The sequence below is a fragment of the Anomaloglossus baeobatrachus genome, chromosome 10, assembly GCF_048569485.1.
Source record: "Anomaloglossus baeobatrachus isolate aAnoBae1 chromosome 10, aAnoBae1.hap1, whole genome shotgun sequence".
In the NCBI taxonomy this organism is placed as follows: domain Eukaryota; kingdom Metazoa; phylum Chordata; class Amphibia; order Anura; family Aromobatidae; genus Anomaloglossus; species Anomaloglossus baeobatrachus.
In genome coordinates this window covers 142,520,965-142,541,222 of record NC_134362.1, presented here as the reverse complement: position 1 = coordinate 142,541,222, position 20,258 = coordinate 142,520,965, and the positions used below count along the sequence as shown (strand labels likewise).

The 20,258-nt window shown below is 46.5% G+C and overlaps 1 protein-coding gene across 1 annotated transcript in view; it reads left to right on the top strand.

Annotated features, from left to right (window-relative positions):
* Positions 1-20,258, top strand: part of BCAR1 (BCAR1 scaffold protein, Cas family member) — a 209,498-nt gene that overhangs the window by 78,350 nt on the left and 110,890 nt on the right. The window contains exon 2 of the mRNA XM_075325703.1: positions 15,450-16,196. Coding sequence (XP_075181818.1) covers positions 15,450-16,196 — 747 coding nt within the window. The remainder of the gene's footprint in view (positions 1-15,449; positions 16,197-20,258) is intronic.

Below are 20,258 nucleotides of genomic sequence, written 5' to 3'. Positions count from 1 at the left end.
TGCGCGGACGCTGTCAGACTACAGCAGCCCAGGGGAAGGGGTCAGCTCTCCTCGGAGCTCCCTGGACTCTGCTCTGAACCGGCTCACATCTGGGACCTTCACTGCTGCTGCTCCTGTCAGAGCCTCATTTTCCTGCTCCTCACTCCTCCACACTCTGCTGCAGACTCTAGACTGTTTACTCCTCCTTCTCTTTTCCCTTTTGTGCCTGCCTACGCCACCTAGCAACCAGATTCTCTTACCACACCCCTTGAGAGGAGATGGAGGCTTTTGGCCCCCTCCACTATTCCAGTGAAGGTGAAGGCTTTTCCCCCTCCTGGGATCCCCAGGGGTCCTCTCATAGGTACATGTGTGAGACCTGATCACTATGCGCCTGTGTAGTCACACCTCGGTCAGCCTTCTGGATTACCTGTATTGTACTGTCCCCAGCATGGGTGCAGTACTCAGTGGTGCCTGACCAGGTCAGGGGCGCCACATTGGCGCCAGACATAGCGTTTGCTTTGGTGGCCAAAATGTTCAAGTTTGGTCTCATCTGACCACAGCACCTTCTTCCATACATTTGGGAAGTCTCCCACATATCTTTTTGCAAAATCAAAACGAGCCTTCACATTTTTGGCTGTAAATAGAGATTTTTTTTTCTGGCCATTGTTCCATAAAGGCCTGCTTTATGGGGTGTATGGGTTATTGTGGTCGTATGGACAGATACTCCAGTCTCATGTTGAGAACTCTGCAGCTCCTTCAAGGTCACCTTTGGTCTATGTTCTGCCTCTCTAATTAATGCCCTTGTTGCCTGCCTGAGACTTTTGGTGGGTGGCTTATCTTTGCAGGTTTGTTGTGGTACCATGTCCCTTCCATTTGATGATAATGAATTTGATGGTGCTTCGAGGGATCATCAGAGATTTGGATGTTTTTTAGAACTTCTCAACAACTTTGTCTGACTTGTTTGTAGATCTTTGGTCTTCATGATGTTGTTTGGGGATCTCCTTGGTCTTCATGGTGTTTGGAGATCTTCTTGTTTTTCATGGTGTTGTTTTGAGATCTCCTTGGTCTTCATGGTGTTGTTTGCCAATCTCCTTGGTCTTTATGGTGTTGTTTGGTTAGTGGTACCTCTTTCTTAGGCTAGTTTCACACTTGCGTTGGACGGCATCTGTTGCATTGCGTTGTGTGACGGATGCAACGGATGTGTTGCATATAGTGGCACAACGGATACAACGGATCGTACAAAACAACGGAATCAGCCTATTTTTTTTTTTTTTTACAGTTTCACCGGCGGCAGACTATTGTGAACGATCAGCTGATCCCCCGGCTGCCGGGGGATCAGCTGATCATTCAGCCGCCGAGAATGTGTGCAGGGGGCGGAGAGCGGAGTGCCGGGTGGGTGGAGCCGAGCGGGGCCATGGCGCTGAGGACAGGTGAGTGTGTGTGTGTGTGTGTGCGCGTGTGTGTGTGCGCGTGTGTGTGTGCACGTGTGCGTGCACGTGTGTGTGTGTGTGTGTGCGTGTGTACATGCGGAGTGGAGTGTGGGAGGGCGCGGAGCCAAGCGGGGAAGTGTCGGGCTCCCTGCACGCGTAGCCAGGGTAAATATCGGGTAACTAGGCAAAGCACTTTGCTTGGTTACCCGATGTGTATCCTGGTTACGGGTGCAGGGAGCCAGAGAGAGCATGCGCAGTGAAATCCTAAGGTTTCTGCTGCTCAAAAAAAGTTACATGCTTTTGGCACAATCCGTCCTCCATACAAGTCTATGGGAAACATCCGTTAACGGATTCCGCTGTTTTCCAAAAGGGCGCAAGTGTGAAAGTACCCTTATTAATGTTGCAGCCTCTGTGGCCTTTCAGAAAAGGTGTGTATGTACTGACAGAACCAGGACACTTAGATTGCACACTGGTGGACTTGCTTTCCTTTTTTTTATTTTCAATGGGACAAAAGGGGGGTGATTTGAACTTTTGTGTATTTTCTAACTTTTTCCATATTTTTAAAAACTTTTCCCCCACTTTTTATTGTTTTTACTAGTTCCCTTAGGATCAGCACTGCTCTGAACAGCAGAAATGATGACTTCCTATGAACGTTGGCTCGCAGCCGGCATCCACAGGAAGTACATCATGACAGTGACAGGGGTCATGAGCTGACCCCTAGCTGTCATGACAACCCATCAACACCCTGTGATCACTTCACGGGGCCGCCGATGGGAGCGGGGAGTGGCATGCGTGTTAAATCCCGCTGTCCGAGTTTGACAGTGGCATTTAACTAATTGACAGGCATGTTTAAGTCTCCGATCCACCAGTGCCTGTTAGAGGCACATGTCAGCTGATCAAATCAGCCGACATGCAGTGAAACAAGTGTCCAAGATCATGAAGGTGTTAAAATAAACTTTGCTTGTGGGAAACTTACACTGTGCGTTTCACAAACAAGTTGCCGTTCAGCTTAATAGGTTTGCACAAGCTTTTCAGATGTGGACTGAATGCTCTATAATAGATCATTCCATCATTCTATTCTATGCATATAGGTTGCCATTGTTCTCGGCAGCACAAACCTTGTTTACACAGGAAAAAGTGCTGTGCTACCGAGAACGATGATCTTTTGTACAGCAGAAAAGACCATTTCACCCGATGAACAAGTGTTTTGCTCATCTGTCAGTTGACTGGCAGCTTGTTTAGACTACAGGATTATTGGGAAATGAGTGATCGTTCATGATAATTATGCAGCATGAATGGGTCTTTAATAGAGATGGGCGAACCTGCAGATGTTTGGGTTTGGCGGGTTCATCCGGACTTAGAAAAAGAAATCCGGTTCGGGATCCGACTTGAACTGGAACATCTGCCCATACGCCAAACCCCATAAAGGTCTAAGGGGACCCTAACATTGTGCTGTAAAATGGTTGTAGACAGGGCTAGGGGGGCTGCAAAGCAGGACCGTTATACTTACTGAGTCTCCTGCGCTGCTGTCACATTGCTTCCAGGTCCGCTCCTTACCTCTCATACATATTCACTGCTTCCCCCGCCCACCATCAGTCCCTGCATCTGCGATTGGTTGCAGTCAGACCATGCCCCCACCCAGTGTGACAGCATCTGGGATTGGTTGGAATCACATATGCTGTCTGCGTCCCTATAGTGGAGTAAAAATAAATAAACAAATAGAAAAAAAATAGCGTGGGGTCCCCCCATATTGTGATACCCAACACAGATAAAGCAGAAGGTTACAAGCTGCAGCCCCCAGCCATGCCCTTATCTTGGCTGTGTATCAAAATAAGAGGAACCCTTCCTATGCAGATTTTTTTTATTATTATTTAAATAAATAATTTAAAAAAAAACGGTGAGCAGTCCCCACCAATTTTGATACCCAGCCATGATAAAGCTGACAGTTGGGAGCTGATATTCTCAGGCTGGGAAGCCCCATGGTTATTGGGATCTTCCAGACTAAAAATGTCAGCCCACAGCTGACTAGAATTGTTGCATCCATTAGTCCTAGATTAATAATATATAAGGGTCTATGAGACCCCCCATTACTAATCCTGTAAGTTAAAAGAAATAAACACAAACACGAAAAAAATGGTTTATTTGAAATAAAATAAAAAACCCTCTTTCTCCAATTTATTAACCCTTAAAACATCCAGGTATGACGTAATCCACACAAGTTCCCACGATGATCCTGGCTGTGCTACATATAGAAGTCGCAGCACATGGGCACATTAAAGAACATAACCACATGCTGCAGCTTCAGACAGATGCTGGTGTGAGCTTTGATGTCACTGAGTTTACCTGCGGTCACAGCTGGAAGCTCCCATGGTACCCCACCTGTGACTGCAGATAAACTCACCTCAAGTGAACTCATTGAACTTAGTGACCTCACCTCAGGTGAAGTGAGTTCAATCAGACCTGCATCGCCTAGCAGAAAACTGCGTTTTTTTTCCAATAGACGCAAATTAGGTTCTGAAATCTACACACCAAATTCCTGCACCAATACTGCATCTCCTGGCAACAAAAAAAAAGCATGAAAATGCGATGTGGTTTTGATTTTGTATTGATGCTATTTTTTTGCCAAAAGATGCAGATTTGGTGCAGGTATTTGGTGTATAAATTCCAGCACCAAATCTTAATTCAAATGGGGTCGACCAACAATCTAATTTGTATGGAGCCCCCAAACTTTTGCCTGACAGATGATGTCGGGGAAGAGAAGGATCCGATCTGTTGAGTTGCAGCTGACAATTCTTTATTCAGCGCAGGGGTCAGACGCTAACAGTTCTCTGGCAACTCAGGAATGTTTAATTCAACGTTCCTGTGTACAGGGGAGTACAGGGGAGTCGGGAGAGATAGCGTGTGGAGGAACATTCATGCTGCCTAATGAGCCTATCCCAATATGTAGTAGGTGTAATAATAATATTATTGGCAAATCCTTCCAATTAGAAATTTAGTATAGTTCTCTTGATATAGCCATGTCTCTTACCTCATGTGCAGGGCACTGTAGCTTAGGTATCTATGGTTATGGCCACTCATATTGACAGTTAGTTAGTTGCTTCTGGTCGTAACTATGGATACCTAAGTTGCAATGCTCTGCACATGAGGTAAGAAACATGGCTATATCAGGAGAACTATACTACATTTTTAATAGAAGGTATTTACTGATATTATTATACCTCCTATTGGGATAGGATAGGAATAACCCTTTAAGTCTAATGCTCATTAGCTTGATGGCTATTACTCCTGTCCTCCCCATATTCACACATGCTCACTTCAGCACAGCATGCATGTGTTCACAATGGGGAGTATGTCACTCTCAGACATCCTTAATTAATTAATTTAATTTTATTCATTTATATAGCGCTATTAATTCCACAGCGCTTTACATACATTGGCAACACTGTCCCCATTGGGGCTCACAATCTAGAGTCCCTATCTGTATGTCTTTGGAGTGTGGGAGGAAACCAACGCAAACACGGGGAGAACATACAAACTCCTTGCAGATGGTGTCCTTGGTGGGATCTGAACCCAGGACCCCAGCGCTGCAAGACTGCAGTGCTAACCACTGAGCCACCGTGCCACCCACCGTTGACTTATGTCCCTTGAAACAAAGGATCAGGCATGTTGAAATTCACTATGTCCAATCGTTTTTTTCCATGACATTTGGCAGCTGAACTCCTAAAGTTTATGAGATTAGTTGGTCAGACTCAGGCAGTCCCATCAGATTTGGCCGATATTGGTGTACAGGTAGTCCTCAGGTTACGACGGTCTCGGGTTACGTCGTCTCGTAGTTGCGACGCTTTATACGACGCTTCATTCTGACTTCCGTGCAGCAGCGGAAGAATACATGTAGAGTCCAGTGCTGTACACTGTACCTGCACCCTTCATTATGGCGTCTCACAAACGTAAGGCAGACTCTGATACCTGCGCATCAAAGAAAAGGAAGGCCATCACTATGGAGGTGAAAGTGGATATTATAAGGTGATCTGATAAGGGGGAAACACCAACAGAAATTGGCAGGTCCTTAGGACTTAGTCGTTCTACTGTCGCTACGATTATCAAGGATAAAGATCGTATCCTTGAACATGTGAAAGGATCTGCTCCTATGAAAGCGACAGTGATAACAAAGCAGCGTAGTGGTCTTATTATTGAGATGGAAAGATTATTGGTGCTTTGGTTGGAAGACCAAAATCAACGCCGTATCCCTGTTAGCCTTATGGTTATTCAGGAGATCGCTAGGCGACTGTTTGAGACGTTGAAAAGACAAAAGGGGGAAGGAAGTGAAAGTGAAGAATTCGTGGCGAGTAGGGGTTGGTTTATGAGGTTTAAGGATCGTGCCAATTTCCATAACATTAAAGTGCAAGGTGAGGCTGCTAGTGCTGATGAGAAAGCAGCAACTGAGTTTCCTATAGCATTGGCTGACATAATTGAGGAGGGTGGTTACTGTGACCAACAAGTGTTCAATGTGGATGAGACAGGCTTGTTTTGGAAACGTTTGCCTAACCGTACTTACATCGCCAAGGAGGAGAAGTCAGCACCAGGTCATAAAGTCGGCAAGGAGAGCCTGACTTTGCTTCTTGGGGGCAATGCTGCTGGCGACTACAAACTGAAGCCCATGCTGGTGTATCAGGCTGAGAATCCAAGGGCACTCAAGGGCATTTCAAAGGGTCAACTACCAGTCATCTGGAAGTCTAATAGGAAGACATGGGTGACACTTGCAGTGTTTGATGACTGGTTCACCAACCATTTTGTGCCAGGCGTGGAGCGGTATTGTTCCTCCAAAAATATCCCCTTTAAGGTGTTGCTAATTCTGGCCCCTGGACACCCTGCCCATCTGGATGACTTTAACCCTAATGTCAAGGTGGTTTACGTTCCACCAAATACCACCGCCCTAATACAGCCTATGGACCAAGGAGTCATTGCTACAATCAAGGCTTTCTACCTCCGAAGGGTCATTGGTAATGCTTTAGCAGCAACTGAAAAAAATAAGGACTTCACTCTAAAGGACTTTTGGAAAACATACAATATCCTTGATGCTGTGAATAACATTGCTTATTCCTGGGATGAGGTTAAGCAGCCCAGTATGAATGGTGTGTGGAAAAAACTGTGTCCCCAGTTTGTGAATGATGTCACAGAGGTCCAAGAGTCAGGGACTAGTGTCATAAAGAACGTTGTTGATATGAGTAAGATCATGAATCTGGAGGTGGAGGAGGATGATGTCACAGAGCTACTGGCATCTCATGGAGAGGAGTTATCTGCTGAAGACCTTATTCAACTGGAGAAGCAGATGATAAAGGAAGAGGAAGACATACGAACCACAGAACCCAAGAGATTTACAAGGCAGGGCTTGGCAGGAGGTTTTGCCCTGATAGAGGAAGGGTTGTCAAGGTTTGAGGCTGAGGATCCCAACATGGAGAGGTACACTAGGGTTGCCAGAGGAGTCATGGATTCCCTTAGGTGTTACAAGGAGATCTTGGAGGAGAAGAAGATGGTCTCCTTCCAAACTAACCTGCAGCAGTACTTCAAGAAGGTAGAGAGGCCTGCAACAGATGCTGCAACAGTTCCTGTACCTGTACCCTCTACCTCAGCTGTCCCTCTTGACTCACCGGCCCCAGTATCTCCAGCACCCTTTGCAGCTTCCTCCCAATAAGCCTGTTCTCTCTTTGGAATTGTTATCTTTGTTTATTACAGTGCACTGTTTCTTACTGTTAGGCCGGGGCCACACGGGGACTACTGCGATCCCCTTGCATGAGACTCGGCTGGTGCTGGCAGTACAGCAGAGCCGAGTCTCATGCTTGTGTCCTTGCAACTGAGGTCCGTTCGTGCGAGCAGACCTCAGCTGCGGGGGGTGGGCCGGCACTCAGGAGGGGAGGGAGGGATTTCTCTCCCTCTCGCCTGTGTAGCCGGCTATAGACATTCTCGCATTGCACTAGCAGTACACCGGTGTACCGCGAGTGCAGTGCGATTTTTCTCTCGCCCCATTCACTTGAATGGGTGCAAGAGAAAGAGTCTCGGATTACAATCGCAGCATGCTGCGATTGTTTTCTCGGTCCGATTAGGGCTGAGAAAATAATCGCTCATGTGTGCTGTCACACAGGCTAATATTGGTCCGAGGGGAATGCGATGTTTTATCGCACTCCACTCGCACCGATTTTCTCGCCGTGTGGCTTAGGCCTTAGGCTATGTGCCCACGCTGCGGATTTACCGCGGATTTTGCCGCGGATTTGCCGTGGATTTGCCGCAGATTTGCCGAAAATCTGCAGCAGCGGCACTTCCAAGCCATTTCAATGGCATTTTGGAAATGCTGTGTCCATGCTGCGGATTTTTCCGCTGCGGATTTGCCGCGGATTTTGATGCGGAAAAATCTGCAGCATGTCAATTGTTTGTTGCGGATTTTGGTGCGGATTTGGGTATAGAATGGGAATAAAAAAATAAAATCCGCATCAAAATCCGCGGCAAATCCGCGGTAAATCCGCGGTAAATCCGCGGGTGCGGATTTGCCGCGAAAGTCGCGGATTTTCAGGCAGAAAAGTCCGCAGGTACATTCTACCGTGGACACATAGCCTTACAGCACTTACAGTACAGTATTTCATTATTAAACGTACTATAGTGCACAATATTTTACTGTACCTGTGTTTATTGATGGTATTGGTTGTATGGTCTGACTTACGTCGAAATTCGGTTTGCGACGCCGCGTAAGAACGGATCAACGTCGTAAGTCGAGGACTACCTGTACTGTGTACGGCTAACCTAGCAGCAGTGCACAGATTTGGCCGATGTTGGTATACTGTGTACTGCTAACCTAGCAGCAGTGGTTGGGCTTGTACTTTTATTTTTTTTATTTTATCACCTGTCATTCTTAGCACTTAACAAATGATAAAGGTATAAACAGCAAGAAGTGAAATCAGGGAGGCTGACATGGTATGAGGTCGGACAAGAGGTATGAAAACAGTTGACTGCCCTCTGATTAATCCACAAAGCAAATATTGTGTAACTGCTCTTTCATCCACATATGACATTGAACTACTTCTGGCAGGAAAGGAAGAAACCACAGAATCATTTCAGACGATTGCAATTTAAAGACAAGTCATTTATTTATGTGATCAGGCTCTCCAGGCTCAACACCGAATCCGTGATGCTCGGGAACCTGGAGTAAGTGGCTCAATACCGGTCAGGACGGACGATGTCTACTGTATAGTGTCAGCCATGAATCAAAGTCACCCTGGCACTATACAAGAACCGATCGAGAATAAATACAGTGCTATACTTGGTTATCTCCACCAGTACCATAGACGTTGACTTGTACTACAGCACATGTGCTACAAGTCAGTCCCAGAAACTATGAGGAGTAAGGCTGGGGCTACTCTTGTCCCTCAAACCATGTCAGCCAGGTGTCTTATATGGGGTCCTGACCATTAGTGGACAATCCCTTTAAAGAGGTTGTCCCACCTCGGACATTTACAGCATATTGCTAGGGCCCACCTAGTGTTGAGCGAGTAGTTGACTATTCGCACTTGCTATGCTGTTAGCGAGTACTGTCCGCTACTCCCATATTTGTATGAGCAGTTGGCGCAATGTAAGTCAATGGGAAATACTCACTAAGTAGCGAGTAACCCAGAAGCCGTACTTTTCATGCGAGTAGCAAGTACTACGGCTTTCGAGTATTTCCCATTATCTTACACTGCACCCGCTACTCATAACGAATATACGAGTAGCGGATAGTACTCACTAACAGCATAGCGAGTACGAATAGTCAACTACTCACTCAACACTCGTCCCACCAATTCTCGAGACTGGGCATCAGTTTTTATCGTATGAAAAACCAAAAAAACTGCTAGAGGCTTCTCCAGCTTCTCCGATCAAACAGTCTGTGAAAACATGGATGTCATGCAACTGGAGTCCGATGTCTTCATGGACCCATTGACTTGCACTGTTAAGTTTGAACTGTGATTCAAGTCAAAATTACATGTCTTCATGATCTTGTGAGGACCACTAGACCGACAATAATACACAGACCTGTGATCAGCTCCATAAAGTATGACAGTACTTGTGATGGTGGGATATTGTGGGTCATGTACCATTTTGTGTGGGTTCAAGTTTTGGGCATGGTGGTCTGTCTTATTCGATGTATTGTTTATCCTGTCTGTAGGGTTATAACTTCTTGAAGTGCTTCTGTCCCTAGGTGTGGGGGAGGGGGCCTGGAATCCACCTAAACTCTCTGCTTACCTGAGGGATTAGTGATTCATTCTGGCTGAGCAGGAGAAGAGAGAAGGAGTAAGATTGATCCTCTGAGGAGAGGCTTGACATCTCAGAGGACCGAGACACCCTGATTTCCCTGGAAAAGGACTGCGGGAGGATTATAACTAACCTCCTGGGACATTTATCGCTTACTGGACTATATTCCTGTTTCTTTACTATTTTTACCCTCTGTATGGTGGATTATTTTATGGACCGTTTGATTTGCTTGGAATAAATATTCTTGGATTGCTCACTCATCTCTCGCTCTGTGGATTGTGTGATATGGGAGAAGGACCCCGTCATAGTACTGATGAAAAATATGGATAGAACTCATATGACTTCTGAATGAGCCCTCAATGAAATAACAGTTCTGTCAGTACACACCCACAGCTGGTAATGCCCAATTGTCAATTGATTCATACATGTCCATGAGGAATAACAGATGAATGGGAAAAGATTTACTGGTGCTTCAGAGTGTAGATTTGAAACCAGATTAAAAGACACAGAGAGCGGCCACTGTCCATCATATCTTACACAGGTTTTAGTGCAGTTAATAAACCTTTACTCAACTTGCTCTATCTTGCTGGGAGGTACAACTTTCCATCAAACATTTGACAACTCTGCCCCGAAGAGTTTCTAGTGTGTTAAGCAATGAGCAAACGTGTTTATCTGGAGCTAGAAGAGTCTTCAGGAGCCTTGAGCATTCTCCGAGATCCCTTGTTTCTTCAGATAAACAGTGTTTTATCTAATAAATGGGGAGCAGGAATGAAGCATCCAAAATTCATGCCAGTTGTGAGTTTAGGAAACATCATCATTACTAATGAGCGAGCACTAAATCAAGTAGGTCCGACACTTGGATGGACTTGATCCGACTAACGAATATAACGGAGTTCTATGGAAAAGCATTTTTCAGGCAAACCTTGCTAGAGGATGGGAAGGCCAATAAAATGCATAGGGAAGATGCACGGACATATATCTGACTCCCAGGTTGCTGCTGGGAAGTAAAAAATAAAATAATTAAAAAAAGCATGGGGTTCCACTCATTTTTGACCAGCCAAGGCAATGGCTTACAAAGACAGAAATGGGCCCCATGTGCAGTACATTATATAGGCCTTTTTCAGCCCAATAGATCATCATAATGCACAATTTCACCTGCTTTAGAGGTAGAAATGGGCCCCCCTTACGTCTTCGGCCCCTGTGCATCCACACAGGTTGCACCAATGATATGTCCACCCTTGAGCAAAGATAAAGCAGACAGCTGGGGGGCTGGTATTATCAGGCTGGGAAGGTTCATAGTTATTTGTCCCTTCCCAGCCTAAAAATAGCAGCCCACAGCTGCCCCATAATTAGCCCATCTGTCACGGCTGTCTCTCTGCATTATCAGACTAGTGACAGATTCAGGAATTATTTATCTGTGGAATAGAAAGCGCACATCGGGTCTTACCTGGTATGGGATTTCACAGATAGGGTGCCAAAGGCACACTCACCTGATGAAGTTGTGTCAGGCACAACTTCTTATAAGCACATATATTTCAAATGGTGGTCAGCAGCAGCCCCGAAGAAAGCGATAAAACAATATGGTAAAACCTGAATCTCTCTTTTTTACCAGATTCAGGGATTGAGAGTCATTTCCATTGAAGGCTCACAATATAAAATGTAGTCTTCTTTCTTTTGGCAGTCTTAGGATTAAGGTTAGTTTCTGCTTGCCAGCAGCCTTCTCATTACCTTTTCAGGTGCTTCCGGTTTAGCACCACTCCCAGTCCCTATATATACCCTCTACTCCCTGTAGAGGCTGCTGGATATACTGAATTCTCAGTCTGAGACTTGGCCTGGTGGTGGAAGGAGCTGTTGGAACCCTTTTTGTTTGTTGTGGTTTAGGCTGCAGTCCTGCTGTCTGACTGTAGTCAAGAAGCTGGAGTTAATCCTTTGTTGCTTCCCCTGTTTGTCTTCCTTCCCCTGTGTGTTGTTTTAATGCAGCAGTGAGACTGGTTAGCCTTACCTGTCCACTCACTAGCCAGGACTATTGTAGGGTCACTCAGGTACATTTCAAGGAAAGTGAAGGAAATGTCCATTCTCCCTCTTATTAGCACTAGGGCCTACCTACCATTGTTAAAGTATCCCCAATGTACCCCTTGTTTGTCTTGGTGAAACCCCTATTTGTCGTTTGTTTTTCCCCACACCCGACCTTTCCCAAGTTTGAGAGTGAACCAATTCTGGTGCTCAGCCCGACTCTTCCGGATTTCACTGGTGTGGCGACAATTGAAGTAATGATAGTTGGGGGTGACTTCAGCTGTGTAGTGCCAGCTGGCATCAAGTCCAGGGGTTAGTAATGGTGATGAACCTATCAGACACTCCCATTACTAACCCAGTAAGTGTAAAGTGAAAAAAGAACACACACAGGAAAAAAATAGTGCATTGGAATAAAGACTCCTCCACATTTTCGCTCGTTCACCAGTTTAATAAAAACAAGGAACTACTCGATCGAGTACAAAGTGTCTCGACCACCCCAGTGCTTGATCGAGTACCATGCTACTAATCATGTATGGTGATAAATGTTCCTTTCAATCCCTCTTCTTACCTATATACGTCCCATCATGTTTATATGAGAAAATTGTCCAATCTCTGATTCAGTAACCTTGAAAACATGTATCTCTGTAAGAAAGAAACCAGTAGATGCAGATACACTTTGTAATGGGGCTAACGTTGAGCAGACATTGCAGGAGAGTTAATTTGTAACATGTCAGTGGACAGGTGCGTTCACCAACAGCTGTACGTACATATAAGGAACATGTGTAGGGCTCTTCTGTACGCGATCAGCCGTGTAACTAGTATTTTCCTAAACACAGAACATATGTGGGTCCCAGACTTCAATGTTACTTTTTATCTAATACACCTATGTTCTACCAAGATTGTGGCGCATAGGTGTATTAATGTTCCAATTAAAAATAGAAATCAAGAAATATCATACTTTCCCAATATTAAAATTCCTACTTTCCATACTAAAATATGGCCTTTAGACTCCGAAATAGCAGAAATTCTAGTACTGATTTTGATTCTGATTTCTGAGGCAAGTATCAAGATTTTATTACAATTTAAAGGGGGGTTGTCGTCCCGTTCTGATAACATAAACGAAGCACAAAACCGGTTAGTGGACATGTCCCAAATAAAAATTGTGCCTTTAGTGTTCTGTTCGCTGCTTCCTTTCTGCAGAAACTAAAGTTTAATCAAATATGCTCGGTGCACCCTAGGTGTGGCCAAGAGGCTCAATGTCCTCACTGGTTTTCCATGCCCCACCTCCCTCACTGCCGGTTGACAGCTAGTGAGCACTGCCTGCAGGGAAAAAGTATGAAAGCCTACACTGTCAATCAGAAGTAAAAGATGCACTGAGCTGTTTAGCCACACCAAGGGGGCACCAAGCATCCTAATTAGCATATTTGATTAAACTTCATATTAAGTGATTAGAACAATAAAAGTGTGATTTTGTTTTAGGGGCTATATTCCCTACAAGGTTATGTCAGATTGGGCTGAGTATTCAGATGTTCAGTTTGCCCCTGAAGAAGCACCACAGGTGAAACATCCTGGTCATTGAAGTAATTTTTTGAAAAACAGAGAAAAAACACCAACAAGACATCACATAGTCACTGTAAAGGAACTATGAGCCATTTGCTGCACCATGTGGCGTTTTGTTGGGTGGAATGTGGTGGTCTGTTAACCATAGTCTCTTATGGTCGGAGAGAATATTTCCCCTCTCCCCTTCCAAACAGAGAGATTAACTTTGAACTTGACCATTCCGACCTCTGCGTCTTTGTTGCCAGATACTTCACATTCCTTGCCTGGCGTCTGCTAAACTATTAATATTTCACAATGTTATAATACTCCTCTGAGTTTCGGAGTGATTTTAATGTTTATTTTGCAGATGCATTCATTTATGTTAAGAGGGTAGACCGCACATTTCCTGCTACATAATTAAAATGCTCAGCTGTGCAAAATATAAAGTTTATTTCTTGTATGTTTTTTCTATGAATTGAGTTTTCTGTAATTAAAACCAATAGTCAGGACTAGTTTCCTCACTGATATTTAGGTCCTGGAGTATCTATTCTTTGTACATGTATATAGGATCATATGAACTATGGTATAACTCCAGTGACGTAACTAGAATTCGATGGGTCCCTGTGCAAAATTTGGACCTGGGGCCCCCCCATCCCCGCATGTTGGTTATATGTATGTATAAGTATGTATACATTTAGCCTTCTAAATCTTATAAAGACATACGAGTTGCCCTCCCTCCATTATGTAGGACACTCCCCCGTCCTGTTCTAATGTAACCCCTCCTGGGCTTCTTCCTGGTAATTATGTCCCCCATCGTGGTATATATGTTCCCCATTCCGGTATATATGCCCCGATCCTATATACTGTCCCCCTCTTAGGCGGGCGTGGCACACTACGACATCGCAGGTGCGATATCGGTAAGGTCAAATCGAAAGTGACGCACATCTGGCGTCGCAGTCGATATCGTAGTGTGTAAATCCTTTTTGATACGATTAACGAGCGCAAAAGCGTCGTTATCGTATCATTGGTATAGGGTCCGACATTTCCATTATTTGGCAGCAGTGACAGGTACGATGTTGTTCCTCGTTCCTGCGGCAGCACACATCGCTGTGTATGAAGCCGCGGGAGTGAGGAACACGTCACCGCGTCTCACGCCGGCTATGCGAAAGGAAGGAGGGAGGCTTGATGTTTACGTCCCGCTCATCTCCTCCCCTCCACTTCTATTGGCCGCCTGCCGTGTGACGTCGTTGTGACGCCGCACGACCCGCCCCCTTAGGAAGGAGGCGGTTCGCCGGCCAGAACGACGTCGCAGGGCAGGTGAGTGCATGTGAAGCTGCCGTAGCGATAATGTTCGCTACGGCAGCAATCACAAGATATCGCACCTGCGACGGGGCGGGGACTATCGTTGCAGCGCCGGTAACACATTATTACCGATGTCGCAACGTGCAAAACCCGCCTTAGGCCCTTCTGGTATATAATGTCCCTCTCCTAGTATACATGTTCCTTTCCTGGGCCCTTTCTGATATATACTGTCCCCCTCTTGGTATTATCTGCCCCCTTCCTGGTATATATGTTCCTCTCCTGGTATATACTATCCCCTTCCTGGTGTATACTGTCCACCTCTTGGAATACACTGTCCCCCTCTTGGAATACAGTCCCCCTCCTGGGCTCCTCCTGGTAGCTACTGTCTCCCTCCTGGTATATATGCTCCTCTCCTGGACCCCTCCTGTGTACACTGTCCCCCTCCTGGTACATACTGTACTCACCTTCCATGTCTCTCACCTTTATAGCCGGCTTGCAGTGGCTGGCAGCTTTCATCGGCATCCATGCTATGGCAACTCATGACATCATTGTCATGCGTCGCCTCAGTCAAGGGACGCCGCTAAAAGTTGCCAGCTTCTGTTTGGCCAGCAGCGTGTATCACAGGCCAGGGACCCAATGGGTCTCTGCACCGTGATTCATTTCAGCTGGATGTATGCCCTCGGAGGCATATCAAGCTGAAGCAGGGGCTGGGGCTGGAGGGCCCCCTGCACCCCCGGGCCAGGTCGCGGTCGCTATCCCTCTGACCATGATCGTTCCACCCCTCTATAACTCCAACGCCAAGCCTTTGGCTCTCTGTGCTTAATGAGAAGTATAATTTCACCATAGCTGGATAGTCACAGCCTCTGAAAAATATTTTCACTGATGTATTTATGTCTCTTTATTTTGCAGAATGTATTGGCCAAAGCTCTGTATGACAACGTCGCGGAGTCACCAGATGAGCTATCCTTCAGGAAGGGGGATATTATGACGGTGCTAGAACGTAACACTCAAGGTCTAGATGGCTGGTGGCTTTGTTCTCTGCATGGAAGACAAGGAATTGTCCCTGGAAACAGGCTGAAAATTCTGGTGGGAATGTATGATAAGAAGCAAGGAATTGACCAGAGCCAACAGAAACCTCAGCAGCAACAACAGCAGCAGCAGGCCCAGCAGCAGCCACCTCAAACTCCATTGCCTTATAACAATCAAAGTGTCTACAATGTTCTTTCCACAAATCAGTACCCCCCAATGCACTCATCTTTCCAGAGCCAGAGTGCAGATAGTGTTTACTTAGTACCAACTGTACCTAAAGGACAACAAACACATTACCAGACCCCACAGGGGTCTCCACACCCTGGTCAAACAACTCCCTCTAAGCAGTCTACTATGTATCAGAACCAGCTACCCCAACATCAGTTCACAAATCAAGACATATATCAGGTTCCCCCGTCCATGAATCAACCACAGGAGCTCTACCAAGTGCCAGTAGGATCCACCAGCCCACCTCAGTCTCAGGACATTTATCAAATTCCACCTTCTGCAGGGACAGGACAAGATATCTACCAGGTGCCACCATCAATGACCACATCTCAAGAAATTTATCAAGTGCCACCATCCATGGATATGAGAGCAGGAGAACTCAGAAAGCCACCAGGAAAGGTACAGCACACGTCATGCAACTTTTCTTTAAATATCTCTAATTCTCGAATTCTTTCACATTGTGTTCCTTGAGCTTCATAGTCTACTTTCTGTGCACCTATACTAAAATCAGCTTAAAAGACCAAGGACACAAACTATAGACTGTGGTTCTTGTGTCTGTAGGTTTGCCACATTGTCTGTGCTTCTAAAGGGATCAATCCGCCCGTAAATGTTGTCAGACTAATGAGCATTAAAGATTAGGCGGTTGTACACGGCACGACTGAATGATATCCATTAGCTATTGATCCATCAAAAATGAGCTGTGATCAAGCTTTAGCCTGATAATCCCCTGCCTGGGGGGATGAATGTATGTTAAAAAAGCAGCCCACTATTGTGGGTCACATGGTGCCTAAAACTATGGTTGATTTAGTTGAGTACTTTTTGATGAATCAGGGTTTTACGGTTAATTCTGTCCTTTACATTAAAGGTAATCTGTCAGCAGGTTTTATGCTATGTAATCTCAGGACAGCATGATGTAGGGGTTAAAGCACTGAATTCAGGCATGTGTCATTTATTGAGTTGTGTGCTGTTTCCACACAATAAAGGTTTCATTACCAGGAGATTATAACTGCCTGGACTACAGTGCACACAAGTCCTAGTCTGACCTTGTCTCCTTCTCTGATTAGCAGCTCACTGCCAATAGACAATATACTCAGAGAGCTGTGGTATGGGCAGCGGCAGCTTTCTCAGCACTACTACATGTTACATCTAAGATTAACACGCAACAACATTGCTAACGAGATGTCACTGGGGTCACGGATTTCGTGACGCACATCTGGCCTCGTTAACGACGTTGTTGCGTGTGACACGTACGAGCGACCGCTAACGATCCAAAATACCACATCATTGATCTTTGACACGTCGCTCGTTTTCAAAATATCGTTGATCATCTGGGACGCAGGTTGTTCGTCGTTCCTGAGGCAGCACACATCACTATGTGTGACACCCCAGGAACGACGAACAGCACCTTACCTGCGTCCTCCGGCAACGAGGTGGGAGTGACTTTCATGTGGCTGCTCTCCGCCCCTCTGCTTCTATTGGTTGCCTGCCGTGTGACGTCGCTGTGACGCCGCAGGAACCGCCCCCTTAGACAAGAGGCTGTTCGCCGGCCACAGCGACGTCGTTAGGCAGGTAAGTCCGTGTGATGCGCACTACCGATTTTGTCCGCCACGGGCAGCGATTTGCCCGTGACGCACAAACGACGGGGGCGGGTGCGATCGCTAGCGAGATCGCAGCGTTTAAAGCGGCCTTTAGTCCCAACCGCTGCACCCAATAAACTAAGTGGTATATTGTTGGATTCAGAGTCTCTTTGCATACATCATGCAAAAACCTGCTGACAGATTCCCTCTATAGGAGTTGCCCACTATTAGGACATCCCCTTCTCATCCCTCAGGTTTCCCCTAATTAAAGTAAAAATGCTCCCGTGCCGATGTCTGGGTGTCCGCCTCCATTAGGTGCATATATTTAAAAATGGCGCACAACAGAGCCCAGTGACTCCGCCCATGGACCCGCAGCGTTTTATTCTTTTGGCTGCCGCGCTGACCTCTCGCCCATAAACATCCACATTGCTGAGATGTTTTACCCGGTTTATGGAGCTGTTGTTTTGCTTGTGAATATTACACGTCTAGGTTTGGTGATATTCGAGAACTATCGGAGCGCCTCATTATAAACATTCTCCAGGCAATTTTCATTTTATCTTCGCACGTCGGTGATAGTCTGCTTCTGTATTAGCAATTACCCAAAGGATACCTTGTAAATAAAACGCACATTTATCATGGAGCTGCTATAAATGCACCTCCCTGCCTGCGGTACTGTCGCTTCACCTCCCTGCCTGCGATACTGTCACTTATGCCGGTGCTGGCATCGCCCCTGGTTAGCGGGAGCTGCAATGATTATGCTTGATTATCACACACTGCTGTTTGTTGCTTACTCCAATAAATGGTTTTCCTTAACCTCATAACGACGACCGTACGACTTAAAGCGGCGGCAAAACAGGGTACTTATTCTGTTCCGTCGCTTTAAAGCGTCGGGCCGAAAAAAGCCTGTAGCGCCCCCCCAGCGACCGAAAATGTCAGGGGTTTCAGCTACCGGGGGTAGCTGAGACCCCCCAGATTATGAATCGGGGTGGTTTTTTTGGCCCCCGATAATGTGATCGCCAGTATACACCGTATACTGACGATCACATAAAAAAAAAGAAATGGCAGGTAAAACTGATTTCTTTTTCATCTGACGTGATCAAACATGTCAGATGAGAAAGAAATATAAACCCCAAGTGCCCCCAAAGCCCCCGGTACCGGAGAGCTCCCCCCACCCCTACCTCCCCTCCGGAACAGTCAAAATGGCACTGAAGCGCACCGAAAACTGCCGCCGCCGCCGGCTCTGCATTCATTTCCCTCCGATCTGAAATGATCAAACATTTCAGATCGGAGGGAAATGTCCTCCCCCTGACCCCTCCTCCGGTACACCGGAGCCCTCTGGTCCTCCGGAGCCCCCTCCGGTTCTCCAGAGCGCTCCCCCTTCCCCCCTCCGGAGCATGCAAGATGGCGGCGCGCAGCGCATAGTAGCGCGCGGCCACATTCATCCTGCTCTTTCTGCCGCATGTGACACGTCACATGCGACAGAAAAGTTGTCCCCAGGTCCCGCCAGGTCTCCCGCCGTCACCCCCCATCAACCCCCGGTCTTCCCCATTACCTGGCTGATGCTCCATCCCCGCGATCACTCCGCCTCCTTCTGGAAAGCTGGCGGTGCATGTGCAGACAGCGGCTGTCAGCTGGATCCTTGCAAGCAGGGATGCTGACCTTGCTGCTGCACTGTGGACCGGGGGAGAGTGAGTGCAGTAATCTGCAGCCACAGTCCTCACATGGAGAGCCTGCTGTTCTAGAAAATGGGCGGTACGTTCTGTGAGCATGCCCCTCATATTCTGGAATGAGGTTACTGCAGGTCACTCTGCCCTAGGTTGGACCGGGGCAGTGTGAGTGCAGTATTCTCAGATTACTGCACCCACACTGCTCATGGATAGCTTGCTCTTCCAGAAAATGGGGGATACGTTCCCTGAACGTGTCCCCCATATTCTAGAAGGTCCAGAGTCATCGAGGGACCTCCAAAATGGATTACAGCGACCGGAATTTGTTTATTTTCAATAAATTGGTGGAAGAGGGAATGTTTCGAGGAGTTTTTTTTTCAAATAAATTTTTTTTTTGTCTTTATTTTTTTCTATTACTGACTGAGTTAGTGATGTCGGGTATTTGTTTAGATGCTGTGACATCACTAACCCCAGGGCTTGATGCCAGGTGACATTACAGCTGGTATCAACCCCGTATATTACCCCGTTTGCCACCGCACCAGGGCGCGGGATGAGCTGAGTCGAAGCGCCAGGATTGGCGCATCTAATGGATGCGCTACTTCTGGGGCGGCTGCGGCCTGATATTTTTAGGCTGGGAAGAGTCCAATAACCATGGCTCTTCCCACCCTGAGAATACCAGACCCTAGCTGTCCGCTTCACCTTGGCTGGTGATCTAATTTGTGGGGGACCCTTTTTTTTTCAGAAATGCCTGGGGAGCCCTCCAAATTGATCACCAGCCAAGGTGAAGCTGTCAGCTGTGGTAAATACAAGGCTAGACACCCTTTAGTGCCACATGAAAGGCACTAAAGGGCGCCAGCTTAGAATATGCAGGGGGTGGGATGTTATATTTGTTTGATATCTATCCATTCATCCATTGTAGCATTTTAGGCTGTGTGCCCACGATCAGGGTTTGCAGCGTTTTGGGCGCAGTGTTTTCCCTGCGTCCATAACACTGCGTTGTGCAGTAGAAGCACAGTGGAAGGATTTTTAGAAATCCTGTGCCCACTGTGCTTCTCTTCTCCGTAGCATACACTGACCTGTGGTGCAGTTTCCCGAGCCTCAGCATGTAAATATATGCTGCGGAGTCAAGAGTGTTCTCTGCAGGTAGCATAGAGCTCCACAGCAGCCTGAACCCAAATCGTGGGCATGGGCAGCTGCGTTCTCCCGTGGACAACTCACAT